The 17,824-nt window shown below is 33.7% G+C and overlaps 1 protein-coding gene across 2 annotated transcripts in view; it reads right to left on the bottom strand.

Annotated features, from left to right (window-relative positions):
- FNDC3A (fibronectin type III domain containing 3A) overlaps positions 1–17,824 on the bottom strand; it is a 196,842-nt gene that overhangs the window by 36,518 nt on the left and 142,500 nt on the right. For both annotated transcript variants that reach the window (XM_011370296.2, XM_011370297.2), the window contains 5 exons: positions 12,736–12,973; positions 7,871–8,140; positions 6,634–6,692; positions 2,870–3,027; positions 877–936 (listed from right to left, as the gene is read on the bottom strand). In XM_011370296.2, coding sequence (XP_011368598.1) covers positions 877–936; positions 2,870–3,027; positions 6,634–6,692; positions 7,871–8,140; positions 12,736–12,973 — 785 coding nt within the window. The remainder of the gene's footprint in view (positions 1–876; positions 937–2,869; positions 3,028–6,633; positions 6,693–7,870; positions 8,141–12,735; positions 12,974–17,824) is intronic.

The raw sequence follows: 17,824 nt of genomic DNA, 5'->3' as shown, positions 1-17,824 counted from the left end.
CATAACTGTGTCTGTGCAATATGTATTTGCACACAGGCATACAAACAGTACCAAGCGCGCCCATACGTGGGACAAGTTTCCAGAAACAATATCCTTAACTAGGGTAATATACTGATACTTTCTATTCCACTTGATTATATTTAATTTTTAAAAATGCTGAATATAACCTACAAAATTCATTACATGATTCAATAATAGGTGCAATCCACAGTTTGAAAAATACTAGGTTGGACAATACTTTGGGTTCATCATAGGAAGTATAATTGAAAACTTAATAGTTTAATAGGAATAATTCTAACCACAAATGTTCTTTTTAAAAATGGAGGTGACTGACTAAATGCATTATATTGATGCCAACCAGAGAAGTCTCTGGAGTCTATAAAATTTTCATAAATTACAATGGAAGACATATGCAGAGTAAAACAGTATCTACGTTATCCCTATTCAGTGTGAAATTCTAAGTGTTTTATTATCGCAAACTCTTTCCAAAATAGGATGTAGTAAAAACATGTAAGTACAAGCCAAATATTTATGATTCTGTTTTGTAAAAATTTCAAAAGCTGGGACAATTATCTAGTGCTAAGCTAGATACTGTAGACATAATACATAATATCTATACATAATATCTATATATTCATTCTAATCCCGAGGTCCTACGAACGGGGTGATACAACCCTTCAATATAACATGAGTTAAATGTTTTATTTTTTGGAGAAAGTGCTGATAATTGTACCAAAAGAAAAACCGAAGTCCACAAAGTCCATGTTTTTAATACAAAGTTAATAATTAAATTATATTCTAGATTTTTAAAGAAAGATTAAAAATAAAACTACCTATGCTATATCATATAAAAAGCAACACACAGGAGCTCCTTACTTTGCATGGTAATCCATAGCTGGCTTGAGATCATTTAAAGTGACACTTGTTTCTTCTCCTCTGGGGGAAAAAAGGAATATTTCATTGCCTGATAAATAAAGCATTTCCAGAGGGTATGCATTATGTACACTAAAGTACTTTATGAAATTACACTGCTTCTTACTTTACCAACTGTGACCATATTCAAATTCTACTAATGTGGAATCTATGTAATTAGGACATGTGCCAAACTTAAGTATGTATCTACATACCACTTTAAAACAAACAGGTGTGCTTAGCAAATCAACTGTGTAAGCCAGACTTTTTTTGAGTGGAGTTAGGAAAGATATTTAGCTTACTGAAGAAATAGAACCATTTTCGATTATTTAAAAATCCATTTTGCACATAGCTAAAATGTGAAATAACGTATGTACTACTGAAACCAAAACTACCAAATTTTTACAAGGAGTCTGTCACTATTGTATTTTATTAGAATATAACATGCAACTTCATTTAAAAGGTTAGTTTAATGAGTAGATAAGAAAAACAGTGAATCATAATTTAAAGTAAAGGATTTCTCATGGCCACTATAACTTTTTTAAGCACAACAGTACATACTCATCTTAATATTATCATAATACAACTATTACTTGGTATGTAGCCAACAAACCAGTCTGTTTTCTATTTCTTTTTTTAAAATCACTGTTCTCTGTTCCATTCCCTTCAGCGGAGTTTCTCTCCTCTCTACTTTATAGGGTTCTTTCCTCTCACCCCCAGTACTCTCCTTGCTTTCCAGCTATCCTGTTTCTCAAATCAAAGTCAGTAAATATCATGAGAAAGAAAACATGTCTCATTGGTGAAAATATACTTTAATGAATTAAGCAGTTTAGGCAGTTGCAGGAGCATCCTTAGAGAGAGACTTTGACTGGTCTAGAGGAAAGGAAGTGACTATGACTAATGTTCCTCTTGGGCTCTCCGGTCAGGCTGTACATGGAGATAAAATCCTTCCTCTTAGCAAGCAACCACAGCTAACTAGAAACAGCCATTAACACACACACACACATGCATGTATGCACAAAACCCTTTAGCTTGATGGTCTTTTATCCCCTATTTACTCCTTAGGTAGATCTGTCTCATCTAAGAAAAATGAATAGAACAAACACAAGGAAGTCTCTCAATAGAGATAAGACATTTTTATTGCCTTATATTACTAGATGATAGTAACTGGGTAGTTTCACTTTCCTCTCTTCCCTATACTAGCTATTTTTTGAAAAAAGATTCCAAGAAGGTTGATGTACCCAGTATTCTGCCTTGTTTACAATCTTTCTGGTGCTTAAAAGATAACTAATAATCAACTTTACTCTCTATTTTTTTTTCATTAGAATAGTAACTTTTATATGAATAAGGACAGAAAAATAATTTATTTTACAACTGTCAATCATAAGCGTCACAATCATAAGAGCCACTCTGACTCTTTCTAAGGTTTCTTGGTATATAATAAATACACTTTTGAACCAAGGAAAGAGAACTATGATAGGTTTTCAAAATATGATTATTAACAAACCGACAAACAAATGAAGAACAAGGTACTAATTTCATTTTACAATAGATATGAGTTTGTACATATAAGGATTAAATCCAACTCTTTAGAAGAGCAATATCACATTTCATGAGTTCACAATCTAAGAGTTCTCTATCTCTGGTCCTGGCTTCTAAATACTACAATTTATATTTATGCCTCAGGAATATGTGAATAGAGAAACATTAGGGAGCCTACTAAAAAATAAAAAAGCTGAATGTGGCCAATAAAAACAACTATTCCAAGGGCTTGCAGACAGAAATGTGTATATCTGGCATCTGAAGTATTTACATTGAAATCACTATCACTGTTCAATTTATAAATTCAAAATAAAAGCATGAAGAGAGAAAAATAGACAAAATTAGTATTAAGTTTTTATATGATAAACCATAAACTTACATAATGGGAGGGAGTAAAAACGTAACAAATACCTACGCATATACACTTTTATATTTCCCATCTTTTCCAGTACTTGAGACCAGAATTTCATAACTACAGAGTTCTGGTACGGTAGTCTCAACTGTTTCACCGTTAATGAAGCTGGAAGGAGGTGACCAGGTAAGTACTACTGTCCTTGCCTGGATGTCCGAGGCCTGCAAAAACAGTATTTAAAACCTTTTTGAAACACTGTAGTGTGCACAATGAACAGTGAAAAATCTAATGCTGTTTCAAGACTGGACCTTACAAAACTATTAGTATAAACACCATAAACAGTCAAAAGAAAGAATGGAATAAAAAACCCGCGTGTAACATATTAGAAAGGGTTCATTTTTTCCATTTATAAAGTGTCTTATAATAAGAAACAGACAAAAAACTCAAGAGAAAAATAAGGAAAGGAAAGGGACTGCCTAAGACATATAAATATAAATAGATTATATATGAAGAAATGTGCGACTGTATTCATAATTAAATAAATGTAAATTAAAATAAGATACCACATTTTATCCACCAGCATGTGAGGATTCAATTCCATATACTCCATTTTATGGAAGAAGAAAAGATTCAGAAAGGTTAAGTGACTTGTCCGAGGTTACTCTACTCCTGAATGCACAGCTCAGGCTGAGACTAGTGTGATCTCTCCCACACATAGCTCTTCAGTCACACCCGTGAGCTTTTCTCCTTTTTCTTTTTCTTTCGGTTCCTTACATGTGCCATATTCAGTTCCTTACAAATGCTGGTCAGCGTTTCCAATCCTGTCCCCACATACCCCGACAGTGCCCAACCACTACTTTTTCTTTAAATTTCAGTTCAATTATCCTTCCTTAGGCAAATTTCTTTAACATCCCTGTTAAGATCTAGTGCCCCTATCATAGTCTTATAGCACTCTCTCTCTCTGTTTTGACACTCCACAGATATAATTTTATATTCACTGCATGATGCTTACTCTACTAAAGTTCTGAGGGCAGGGGTCATGCCTGTCTATCCTTTGCTTTCCATTCTATCTCCAGCTTCTAAGAACAACATTTGGCATTTCGTAAATATTTTTGGAATGATTAAGTGAATGAAAACATTTCATTTGGTATTCTGAATGGACTAGAGCATGTAAAAACAACACAAAAATAGCAAAAAACCCTGATCTGTACTTCATAGCTCACAATAAAAAAGGCATAGCTACCCAAACTGTAAAAAAAACAAAAACAAAGCAAAACAAAACCATCGGCATTACTTTGTTTTATAACACAGAGATTATTATTTTATTAAATTACATCTTCCTCATAATATTGGGCAAGAAATTTTCTAAAAGAATTGTTTTAAGCTTTATATGCCTGAAAAATTATACTTTTTAATATTTTATACTGTAACAAATACTGCTAGCATTAGCTATTCTGTCATACAAATAATTCTATTAAGGTTATCGAATTACTTTTCTAGTTAATCTAGTGATATACATTTGTACACACACACACACACACACACACACACACACACACACACGCACACACAATCTTGGAAGGATAATGCTTGAATTTCAATCCCAATTTCAATACTACTTATTAAACCTACTTTTGCTTCAGTTTCCTCATCTGTAATATACGGAAAATAGTACAAAGAATTGTAGGAATAAAGAAAATAATGCATATATGTATTCAAAGCATTTTGGACAGTCTGACACTAGTAAACTTGTTTTAGCTATTATTATGAAATCATTCTGTATATGTTTACATTAATTTACATGCATATACTCAATTCTTAAGAGAAAACAAATTAGAATAAAAGAAAACTAGAGCATCCAAATCCATTATTTAGGGTTGTCAGAAAAAACTAGGACCACAGGAGCCTATTAGATTAGTAAACATCTTACTCGACCTTACTAAAATGGGGTAAAATTTAAAGGTAACCCTTTGTGGAGAAGGTGTTAACAGTAACAATCTTTTCTAATCTGTTCTTGTATAAAAATTAAGAGCAAAGTATTTTTGGGTAACTTCATAAAAAATATTTTAGCATGGATTTTTTGGGGGGACAGGTAGAACTTTTTGTTCTGTAAACCAAAAAATATTTTTACCGATGTTCAATAAATGGCCTTATCCTGGCTGAAAAAGCTCTACTTTCCCCACCACATCATGTATTATTTTTCCCTCTTCTTTACTATACTCCAGTGATAACGGTTGTTCCTATCTGGCAAACTTGTCATGCTTATTCCTGTTCTTCTTCTTGTTCCTTCCAACTTTTGTACCTTTTCTAACTCTTTAAAGGCTCAGAGCAAGTTTTCTTGATTGTTCTATTTAAATAATTTCTCTCTCCTCAGTGCTCATAACATCACCCTATTTCTGTAATAGCACTTTTTACAATCCCACGATTTTGTTTGTATATGTTTTTTATTTACTGGCATATAGTAATAGCTCAATACATATTTTGATTGATTGTCATGTCAAATATTTTGATTGAATAAGTAACTACATAACTCTTCAAAGAATAATGTAATAACAGAAAGATTGCTAAGGCATAACACAGTAAGTGAAAAAAGCTTGCCACAGAGCAACAGGATAACCTTTTTTTCATAGAGACAAAGGAAAAAGTTTATATTTTGGTGGATGGACACATATAAACGAACTGAAACAGATCTATTTTTACGCTCTCTGTATATATGCATTACTTACATACTTTAACATATTAATTATAAAATATCTGGGATTCAAATAATCACTGACACTTCCATTGGCTTACTTTAAAAATGGAGTAAAGTTGTAGCTCTTTAAAAAGCAGAGAAAGAAGAAGACTGATCTGAACAACTACTGTAAAATTTTGTTTTCCTTCTAATCTTATTCTAATTTGTTCTAAAGCCTTTTATTCATAAGGCTATAATAATCATGGTGTCCAAATAGTTTGATCTCTAGCATTTTTCCCTACAAAAGCATCTTTGCATGTTTTTGCAGTCTTCAAACCACATTTTTAAAATGGCTATATCATTCTGGCCAGTAAAAACATTCCAATTTATTTACTTATTCCTTTGTTTTGTTTTTATTACTATTAGTACTACAACATACATTTTTGTTTGTGTAGCTTTTTATTCAGAAACAGGACCTCACAGAGGTCAGAGAAGTTTAATTTATATTTCTTTTGGTTACTAGTGAAGACCCTTCTGAGATCTTAACAGGTCTAAAAAATACAACTGTATTTTAACTTTACTTAATATTAACATTAACTTTACTTAATATTAATCTTTGCCATATGTGATGTAAATATTTTTCCTACCAGAATGAGAACCTTTATGTAGGCTACTTTTAAAATATGCAGAAAATTTTATGTAGCCAGTTCTGCTGCCATGCCTTTTTCTGAGTTCTTCGATTACATCTACACTTGCAAATCATCGAGAATTATTAACTTTCTTCCCGAAGTCTGATTTTTTTTAACTGTTTTTGCATATGGAGTTAACCTAATACATTTTATATGGAAATCATACAAATGAGTTTTTAAAAACTGGTAATTAATTGTATCCACATACTTTGTTAGATCTTTGCCTGGTTCAGTGATTTTCAATGTTATTTAGTGTATATTAAATATTTGTTTAAAAAATGAATTCTTGGTTGTATATTCCGCTTCACTGATCAACATTTCTTTCCTTATTTCGGATCTATATGGGTCCATTATTGACCTCATATTCCTTATGTAAAGTTTTAAGTAAGGCCTGAATAAAAAGATACCAAAATCCTATATGGATACACTAAATATAATGTAAAGAAAATACATGAGATACTTACCACTGGTTTGACAATGGTGGAAAGAAGTGCTTCAAAAGCCTTAGTTTCTTCATCTTTTTCTTAAAAAAAAATTTTTTGAATATTAAAAAAAAAAAGAGCTTAAATGCAATCAAACCCCGCTCCCTCTACAATATGTCTTCTGAAACTAGGTTAATATGAGATTTTTATTTTCTAGTTTTTTACTCCTTAGTTCATACTCAGCAGTTTGTGGCTCTTCAGGATTCTTCTGCTTTAGTTTCTATTTCCATTTTAACCAGGATTACTAATTATAATGCCACTATATATATATGTATGTATATGTATATATACACACACATATGTACATACATGTATATAACCAGTCAATAAGTTTTTCTTATAAAAGTATATTTTTATTCATAGTTATAAAAAATACTTTCTCTCTGCAAAGTTCTCATTTGCTAATCTTCTATCTCTTAATGACAAGTTAACTGAGTTATCTGTTTCATGACATGCCTTAATTGTGGTTCCCAAAACATGAATATAATCGACTTGACCATAACTTATAGCCCCCACTGATATATCCAAAACTTTAGATTAACTCTTCCGAAACATCAGTGCTGAAAAAGAATGATCAGGAGGTCTAAAAAATATGAGAGACCATTTCTGTAAATGTTAATAAACAAGACATGAAGCCATTAAAGCAATGCTGGTGGGGAATGGAAATTTTAAAGAAAAGGAAGTAGTACTCAGAGTTCATATAGTAAAAGTCACAGGTTAAAGGAAGGATCCAAGGGAAACATGGGAATTTTAAAAGAACTTTTGAAGAAAGAAATGGAGAATACTCTATCCTAACTATAGAGTATATTGATAGATTGGTGAATGACATAACTATTTGCTATAAGAGACTTACATATAAAGTCGGGAAAAATAAAGAGTTTTAATAAAAACCTGCACGGCTTTATCAAAGGCCCAGAAAGAGAAAAAAAGGAAGCTGGATGAACTTTAAGTTTTCCTATCAAGTAGAAATTTCTCTTAGTTATTAAATTTTATGATATAGGTAAAATTACTAATTGAGTTTCACCTAAAATCATCAAAAAGAAGCACCCTAGTAATAATTTATGTTCTAAAACATTTTCTCACATTTAGGAAGTATTAGGCTATTAATCTAGTTTATTTGGAGCATGACAAAATGACTAAAAGGTTAGAATATACTTTTAGTAGGTTAAATATTGATGAAAAGTACCAGGAAGAATGGCTGAGTAATTTAAACAATTACCTTCTATTTCTGTATCAATTTGTGTGCCACCTTTCCCTTTCCCTGACTTGTTCCTTCCCGATCCTGTGTTTACCCCACTAGCATTCTGCCCTTTTATAAGTCCATTATGTTCATTTATGGGAGAAGGGCATTTCTGGGGTGATGATGGTGGACTGCTCATTTTATCTTTCTGTGTTCCTTGACGATCCTTTAATTTTTTCTGCAAACGTTCATATGTTTTACTAGATCTTTCATCTCTAAAGTTGGACCTTCCATGTGTAGAATGAGCATCTAGGAAGAAATTAAAAAAAACATTAAATCTATCATCATAATTATATAAAACAAAATATTTCAAAGAATAATTTTGCAAAAAAAGCTATTTCTGTGTCTCTATCAACTGACAGAACCAAGCTTTGCAATTTGATTATAATTATCTCTCTTTCTTTCAAATAAATTTATAGAGATGTTTCTTTCCTTTTCCCAACTATTGTTCTCCATAGAAACAGCTTGGTGGTATGCTATGATTATCACAGGTGGGGAATAAGACCTGAAGTGAGTTGTGTACAGTTTGTCTCTTTTACACTTTTGAAGCCATTACCTTTAGCATCTCTTTCAACTTCAAAAATGTAAAATAGGTAAAAAGAAAACCACTGTCTGCCTGAATTCCTTTATGATTCAAAAAACAAATCATCATTAAAAAATAAAGTTTTAGGAATTAGCAAAAAAAAAAAGTAAACGGTTTACTAATAACAATCCAGGTACAAAGTATTACATTTTTAGATACTGTAAACTCAAGGTTGTGATTTAGAAAAATGAATTCATTCCAATAAAATATAATAAAATCCATATATTCAATAAATGTTGTTAAATCAATTGTCCTCAGAGTTTTATTTTAAATTTAAAATTTGTAACAAGAAAAATATTTTTTAAAAGTCTCAAAAATCTCAGTAAAGTTTTAATTTATCAGTGCTTTAAGAAAATTAGTATAATATTCTTGAAATGAGCATTATAAAAATACATACAACAACATTAGACTAAAGGAATTAGACTATTTACATGTAAAAGAATGAGTTTGGACCCTTACTTCACAACATATAGAAAAATTAACTCAAAAAATGAGTCAAAGACCTAACTGTAGGCACTAAAACTATAAAACATATAGAAGAAAACAGGTGTAAGTCTGCATGACATTTGATTAGATAATAGTTTCTTAGATATGACAACAAAAGCACAAGCAATCAAATAAAAAATAAATTTGACTTCATCAAAATTAAAAATGTTTCTGCATCAAAAGGTATCATCATGAAAGTGAAAAGACAAATGGGAGAAAATCTGCACATCATGTATCTGAAGAGAGACTTGTATCCTGAATACTTAAAAAACACAACTCAACAATAAAAAGACCCAATTAAAAAATGGATGAAAGAGTTGAATAGACATCTCTCCAACAAAGCTATATGAAGTACCAATAATCAAATGAAAAGATGCTTATCACCTGTAGTTATTAGGGACAAGTAAATCAAAATCATGAGGTAAAACTTCACACTCACCAGAATGGCTAGAATCAAAAGACAGACAACAAATTTTGGCAAAGATATGGGGAAATTAGAGCCCTCGTACATTGCTGGTAGGAAATATAAAATAGTGCAGTCACTATGGGAAACAATTTTGCAGTATCTCAAAAAGTTAAATGCAGAATTACTATATGAGCCAGCAATTCCACTCTTAGGTATATATCTAGGAGAAATAAAAACATACGTCTACACAAAAACTGTATACAGATGTCATAGCATCGTTATTCATAATAGACAAAAAGTGGAAAGAACCAAATGTCCATCAACTAATGAATGGATAAATAAATTTACATTTACATAATGGAATATTTTTCAGCCATAAAAAGGAATGGAACACTAATCAAGCTTCAACAGTGGTCTCCAACCTTTTTGGTACCAGGGACCCATGCTCCTATGAGAATCTAATGCCTGATAATCTGAGGTGGAGCTCAGATGGTGATGGTAATGCTGGAGAGTGGCTGCAAATACAGATGAAGCTGTCCTCGCTTGTACACTGCTCACCTCCTGTTGTGCAGCCTGGTTACTAACAGGCCACGGACCGGTACTGGTCTGCAGCCTGGGGATTGGGGATCCCAGTGCTACAACCTTGACATAAAACTTGAAAACAATAAACTAAGTGAAAAAGCTAGACACAAAAGGCCACATAAACATACACATTGTGTGTATATTTATATGAAATGTCTAGAATAGGCAAATCCAGAGACAGAAAGTCGATCAGAAGATGGAGTAAAGGAAATTAGGACTGACTGTTAATGGGCAAAGAGTTTCTTTTTGGGATGACAGTGGTAGTGAATATACTAAAAACCACTGACTTGTATACTTTAAAATGCTGAATTTTGTTATGTGAATTATATCTCAATTAAACAGAGGAACTGTAATTAGTACATAGTTTTTAAATGTAGTTATCAAAATGTTTTTATATTTTGTATGACTTACAAAATGTTTTTATATTATAACAATGTTTTATATTATAACAAATACAAAATGTTTTTATATTATAACAATGGGGATGGGAGGATAAAGAATATGTAGTAGAAAGAACAGGAATTTTATTATCAAAAAGATCTGAGAGAGTTAAAATCCTCAGCAATGAACTAGCAGTGACCTTGCAGAAATTACTTAACATTTCTGAGCCTCAGTTTCTTCATCTGTTATTAAGGCTTAAGTGAGATAATAGATTATGATGAGCGCAGCGTCTAAGCAAAGTTCAGGCTCAATTCTGGTAGTTGATGACAGTGAGATGTTGGATTAGGTCTTACTTTGGGAATCCATATAAAATGTGCATGGAAAGGGTCATGGAGGCAGCTACTGGTTATAAAACTACTGTCCATTATTAGGATCCAGTGGTAAATTCCTTGGCTCATAACTTCAAATTCAATATGACTTTTGTCTTCCACCACTGGGTAGCTAGGTTTTAGATTTCGATTCTTTGTAGATTTGTATGCTTCATTTTCCTTCATACCATTGTGAATCATAGTCATGTATTCTAATGAATATGCCCCTGAGGAACAATGGATTTTAACGATGCAAAACAGTAGTAACTGTAACATCTAGTTTTTTCTTAGATTTTCTCAAACACATTAAAAAAAAATAAGTCAATTTAGCAGTAAGAAAATAGAAGAGACTGATTCGTACTATTAAGCTCTTGCTACTCAAAACTATGTTTACTGTATGAGCTTCACCTGGGAGTTGGTTAGAAATGTATAAACTGAAAACTCACTCAGACCTACGGAATCAATATGCACTACCTGGGCAACAGAAATAAGTTTGAAAAATATATATAATATAATATATATAATGTATCTACTACTTACAGGTTGCGCCGCATATTTAAAATTTTGTATTTAGAGTTATTTCTTCTACAAAATTACTAAGCATCAAGGGCAGGTACTGCCAAGTTCACGGGAAACAGTGATGAATAAAACAGATTCAGTTCTTAGGGGGGTTACAGTCAAATAAGGGAGAAAGTCATACAAAAGACAACAAAAAAATCAAAGTGTATTAAAATTTTGTGAAAGAGACAAACAGGTTTCAGTGCTAGAGACTGATAAGGCAAGGTCATAGATGGTTCCTCTAAAAGCTGAAATCTAAAGGGAAAAAAAGAGCCTCCCAAGGATAAGGGGAGGAGAGCATTCCTGTTAGAGAGAACACCATGTGCAGAGGCACTGAGGCAAGAAAGAGCTTGGAGGTTATGAAAAACTGAAGCGAGGAAGTAGAGACAAGTGGGACAAGGCAGTCAGAGACTAGAGTACAGAGCCTTGTCCAGGGCAGTGGTTTGCAATCAGGGCCAATTTTGGTTCTCAGGGGTCATTTGGCAATGTCTGGAGATATTTTTAGTTGTCACAGCTGGGTGGGGTGAGGGGAGGACTGGAGTTGTATGCTATTGGCATTTAGTGGGTAGAGGAGAGGGATTCTGCTAAACTACCCACAAAGCATAGTCCTGTCCCCCACACCAAAGACTTATCTGGAAGGCTGTTGTTGCAGTTATCCCAACAAGAGCTGATGGTGGACTAGATCTGAGTAGCAGTGTAGAAAAAAACAGATAAACTTCTAAAAATAAAACTAATACCAAATGATGTAGAGAAATCAAATTTTACCATTTGGTTTTCACTTGAGCGAATTGAGTGGACAGTGGTATCACGTATTGAGATGAAGATTACAGAGAAAAGGTTCTATAATTGAGATTTATATTTTAGATATGCTATAACTGAGTTGAATGAACCATTTAAGTGAAGTTATCAAAAAGGCAGTTAGAAACATAAGGCTGGGGGCTCAGAGGAGATATTATGGTGAAGATACAAATTTGAAAGCTGTTAGTAGATGGTCTTTAAAGCCATAGCATCAGATTATTATTTTATGTGTGTGGCTGCCTATTCTTCCCAACAATTTATTAACTCCCTGAAGGCAGAGGTCATGTCTTATCTTTTTTTTTTTTATTTTGCAACAGAACCTACTAAATTTGACTACTGGTATCACAGCCTTTAGGATTTAACAAGGGGGTTATTATTCCCGGCTAGAAATTTTCTTCAGAGCCTAGACAGCAGAACAGAGAAGACCTCTTGTTTGAATGCATCCCCACTAAATATTGCTACATGATATTAAGTTATTTCCCTCTCTTTGATCTTCTGTTTACTCATCTGCCTTGAAGGATGATCATGAGGGTGAAATACTTAACGTAGTGCTTGGGTAACAGAAAATGACTGTGATATTGCTATCATTTTTTTGTTTCTTTTATATAATATAACAGTATTTTTTATATCCAAGCAAAGAACAGCCAACTCCATAAAACAGGAATATTTTTAGATGTCTTACCTACATCTCCATATACTTGTGAAGATTGATACTGTGACATATACTGTGTTGCCATGTCTCCAGCTCCAGTCACTGGTGAGTACATGTGGCGCGGTGGAGGGGGCATCATAGCTGGGACAGGAATGAAACCTGGCAGAGGAGGATGTGGAGAACGATGGATGACTGTGTGACCACTAGGATGAAACTCTGGTGCCTGAGGAACCACAACAACTCTTCGAACACCATTGTCTTCGATAACCTGTAAAATGAACATTAGATTAAAAGTTTCTTCCACAGGATGTAAGTAATTCTTTCAAAATATGTTAGAGTAAGAATTTTTACATCATTACAAGTTAATTAAAAAAATATTACAGAATCAACATGAAAAGACTTTATTAAATACATTAAGTACACATGAATTAGCATTGAACAACATAGATTTTGGTATGTAATGCAATATAAATCTTAAAACAGAGAATAGCTAAATAGTAATATAAACAAGCTATGATATTAGGTATTTATCTTTTGTGTTTCCTGAATTTAGTGATAAAGTAAAAATGAAGGGGGACTCAAGAGAATTTTCCATATTATGGGTGGGAGTTGGAACTGGACCCAGACTCCTAAGGTAAACCATATACTGAATTTAGGTACAAAATTCTTATGATCATGACCAGTACAATTTTAAGAGGTGAAGATCATTTCAAGAGAGACAAACACCTACTATATTAACTCTCAGTTAAGAAAAAAATTCGTGGCTTTGAGTCTTGGAAATTACACATTTTTAAATAGGGGTCATACTGTGGGAAAGGATTTTTTTTTAAAAATGACAGATTTATTCTCTTTGAACCTCACTGGAGCAGCAAGGGCATATAAAAAAGCCTAAAAGGATATAGGATTTTATCTCAAAATTTGGAATCTCTCTAAAATAGGGCCCTTATCTTTTTAGGCTTAAATGTTTACTTTTGAGGTATAAAAAATGGATAATACTTTTCCTAAGAAAAACAGAAAATGATTAAAATGTAAAGTGCTAACTTTAAAATCAAATCCTAATATTTTCAGGAAAAACAAGTTTTATTACGGTTAAGAATAGCAAATTTTATAGGCTCAAAATGGATTATAGACTTAAATGTAAGACCCGAAATCATAAAACTTCTGGAAGAAAACAGAGGCAGTAATATCTCTGATATTGTTAATAGTAATTTATTTTTGGACATATCTCCTTGGACAAAAGAAACAAAAGAAAAAATAAACAAATGAGACTATATCGAACTAAAAAGATTTTGCACATCAACAAAACAAAAAGACACTTGACTGAATGAAAGAAGATATTCGCTTATGATATATCTGATAAGTGGTTAATATACAAAATATATAAAGAACTCATATAACTCAACGAGAATAAAACAATCCACTTAAAAAATGGGCAGAAGACCTGAACAGATATTTCTCCAAAGAGGAAATACAGATGGCCAATAGACATATGAAAAGGTGCTCAAGGTCACTAATCATCAGAGAAATGCAAATTAAAACCACGATGAGATATCACCTCACAGCTCTCAGAATGACTATCATCAATCAAAGAACAACAAGTGTGGCAACGATGAAGAGAAAAGGGAACCCTCATACACACTACTGGTGGGACTGCAAATTGGTACAGCCACTATGGAAAACAGTCTGGAGGTTTCTCAAAAAATTAAAAATGGATCTACCTTTTGACTCAGTAGTTGCACTTCTTGGTATCTATCTAAAGAAAACCAAAACAATAATTTGTAAAGATCTATGCACCTCTGTATTCATGGCAGTATAATTTACAATAGCTCAAAATATGGAAGCAACCTAAATGTCCATCAACAGGCGATTGGATAAAGAAGTTATGGTTCATATATACAATGGAATATTACTCAGCCATTAAAAAAGAAAAAACACATGAAATCCTACCATTCGCAATGACATGAATGGACCTACAGGTTATTATGCTGAGTGAAATAAGTCTGACAGAGGGAGATAAATACCATGTGATTTCACTTATATGCAGAATCTAAGGAACAAAAAGAACAAACTAATCAAAAACAGACTCACAAATATAGAGGACAATGTGGTGACTGCCAGAGAGGAGGGAGGCTGGGGAGCTGGGAGAAAGGGTGAAGGGTTAAAGAAGTACAAATCAGTAGCTGATAGATGATCACAGGGATAGGAAGCACAGCATAGGAAATGCAGTCATCAGTAATGTAATGGCTAGGTGGAGAGTGAGAGGAGAGAAAGAGCAATTAGGGGGATCGTTTATATAAACTACATAAATGTCTAACCAATGTACTGTATACTTGAAACTAATAATGAAATTTAAAATAATGCAAAAAATAATAATAGCAAATTTTGTATATAAACATATATGTACTCGGTAGGTCTAAAACACACTTGAGTAAAAATAAGCCTACATTACAAATTAATTATTGCTTTAGAAAGAAGAGTTTCTTTTAAATATCTATTAAACTATTCTTACCTGTTGAGAATGAAATGACTTGTCTGTAATATGGACTAGAAGACCAAAAGAATTCACTGCTTTTTATATGCTAGCTCCAAAATTATAATGCCTTGCTTCCAGCAAAATGGATGCCTCATATCCCACCTCTTTCCCTATTTAACTCAGTTCTCAGTTCTCAGACAAGAGATTGGTGCATATGACTGGTGGATACAAAATCGTATCTAAAGTCCTACCTGAAGAGAATCTGGAAAGTATTTATAGTTTTTCAACCTGTAACCTACAGAAAGGGGCATCAGAAGGAGTATGGAATGAATTCTGAGTGGCCGAACCAGAGTGTCTGTCACAATATACTACTATCAATCAACTCTCTGACTCACAAATCTCAAATGACCCCATTTCTAATAGGATTATAGTTCATACTCTTTGACCTGGCACTCAATCTGGTTCCAACCTTTCTAGCTATATCTTTCTTTCTTCAACACCAAGTCCTGAACCCTTAATTCCAGTCAGGTAGGTACACTAAAAAAAACCTATCTTCACACTGACTTATACATTTCTATATCTTTCCTTTTCACTGTTTCCTCTTAATCTATAAACATGTGAATCTTATCTATACTTCCAAATCTAGTTCTAACATTACTTGCTCTACTCATTTAAAAAAATATTTGTTTTTGAATAAAACAAAGACATTGTTACTTTAGAAGAGAAAAAAAGTGTTATCTCTGTAGTGGCTCATACACACAGGGGCAGAAAAACACAACAATGAAAGTAAATTATTTAGCATGTTGCAAGGTGATAAGTTCTATGGAAATAAAAGAGCACACGTGGGTGAATTAAAGGTACCGTGAGAAAGGGACAGGTTGTAGTATAAAATAGAATGACCGGGATAGTCCTTATTGGCAAAATGGAATTTGAGCAGAGACCTGAAAGAATTGAAGGAATCAGCCATGCAGAAATCTAGACATGTGTTCTGAGCAAAGGGAAGAGTTAGAACAAAGCCCCTAAAGTAGAAGTGGCTAGAAAGAAGCCAGTTTAACTGGATCAGCATAAAGGAGGAAAAGGCAGAAGCAGATGAGGTCGAAGAGATTAGGGGGTGGTGGAGTAGGTGGCCAGGTCAGGTAGAGCTGTATAGGCCATTAAGAACTTGGACTTTAGCATTTACTCTCAGTGATATGGGGGACCACCACAGAGTTGGAAGTAGAAGTGTCATATAAGCCAGTAGCTCCTAGCCAGGGGTGATTTTGCTCCATGGACATTTGGCAGTAACTGCAGATACTTCTGTTTGTCACAACTTGGTTGGGGGTACTACTGTCATCTAGTAGGTAGAGGCCAGAGGCCAGGGATGCTGTTAAATACCCACAGAAGACAACAAAAAATTATCAAGTCTAAAAGGTCAATAGCGCCGAGGTTGAGAAATCCTGCTAAAACCTTACATTTAGTAGGATTACTCTAGCTGTTGAGCTGAGAATAGAGTATAGGGAATGGGCAAAACTGGGAAAACTGTTCAGGAAGCTACTGCAACAATCTAGACAAGAATGGTGGCGGCTTGGACCAGGGTGGTAGCAGTGGAGGTATTGAGAAGTGGTCTACAAACTGTATGCATGCATGCATACACACAAATGTACATTTACAGAAAGGCAGAACAACAAGGTTAACTGATGATTCCATTGGAGAAGTGAGAAAAAGAGGCTAAAGAAGGATGATGCGCCATTAACTGTAATGGGAAAAGCTGTAGCGGGGGACAGATTTGGAGTTTTAGATGTGTGAGTTTGGTAGGTCTATAAGACATCTAATTGGAAATGTCGGGTAGGCAGTTAAATTTAGTAGTTTGTAGTTCCGGAAAGGTTGGGAAAGGACAACCAAGTGAGGCAGGAAGAAAACTAAAAGAGTCTGGAGGTTTGGTGATTTGTACCAAGGACAAGGGATCAACTTTGTCAAATGCTTCTGACAGGTCAAGTAAAATGAAGACTAAGAACTGACCACTGGATTTGGCAATGTTAAGTCATTGTGACCTCAATGAGATCGGTTTTGGTGTAATCATGGAGGCAAAACCTGATAGGAGTAAGTTTAAGACAAAAAGTGGGGAGGAGAATTAAAGAGCTTATAGCACAATTTTGGGACATCTTCCTATCGAGGGCAATATGGTTGCTGGCAGTAGTATAGACAAGAAACTTTTCAATTTGTTGTTTTATTGAGAGCAATTATAACATGCCAATATACTAATGAGAATGATCCATCAGTCAGTAAGAAATTGATGATGTAGAAATGAGAGAAGAAAAATGCTACAGTAATGTCCTGAACAGGCAAAAGAGGATGGGACCCAGTACTTCAGTAGGAGCAGTGGGTCTAGACAGAAGAGTATGTGGCTCGATATGACAAGGCAGAACATATAACTCTAGATGCTGGCAGAGTTGTGAGGCTAGGAGTCTGTAGGAGGTTTCTTTTGATTGTTCTTCATGAACTCTTTCCTGGACACCACAATATCAGTGATGTCTCCCTCCTAGCATTTCTATTGCATTTATTCTGTATCGCTTGTTGGTATAACACTGTAGTATTTGTTAACTTTCCAAATGTATATGTTACTCTTAACTATAAGTTCTTTAAGGGAAATGTATTAAATATTTAATC

This window comes from Pteropus vampyrus, unplaced genomic scaffold (genome assembly GCF_000151845.1).
Source record: "Pteropus vampyrus isolate Shadow unplaced genomic scaffold, Pvam_2.0 Scaffold167, whole genome shotgun sequence".
Lineage (NCBI taxonomy): Eukaryota > Metazoa > Chordata > Mammalia > Chiroptera > Pteropodidae > Pteropus > Pteropus vampyrus.
The sequence above is the reverse complement of the archived record's forward strand: the minus strand, read 5'-3'. Positions and strand labels throughout refer to the sequence as shown.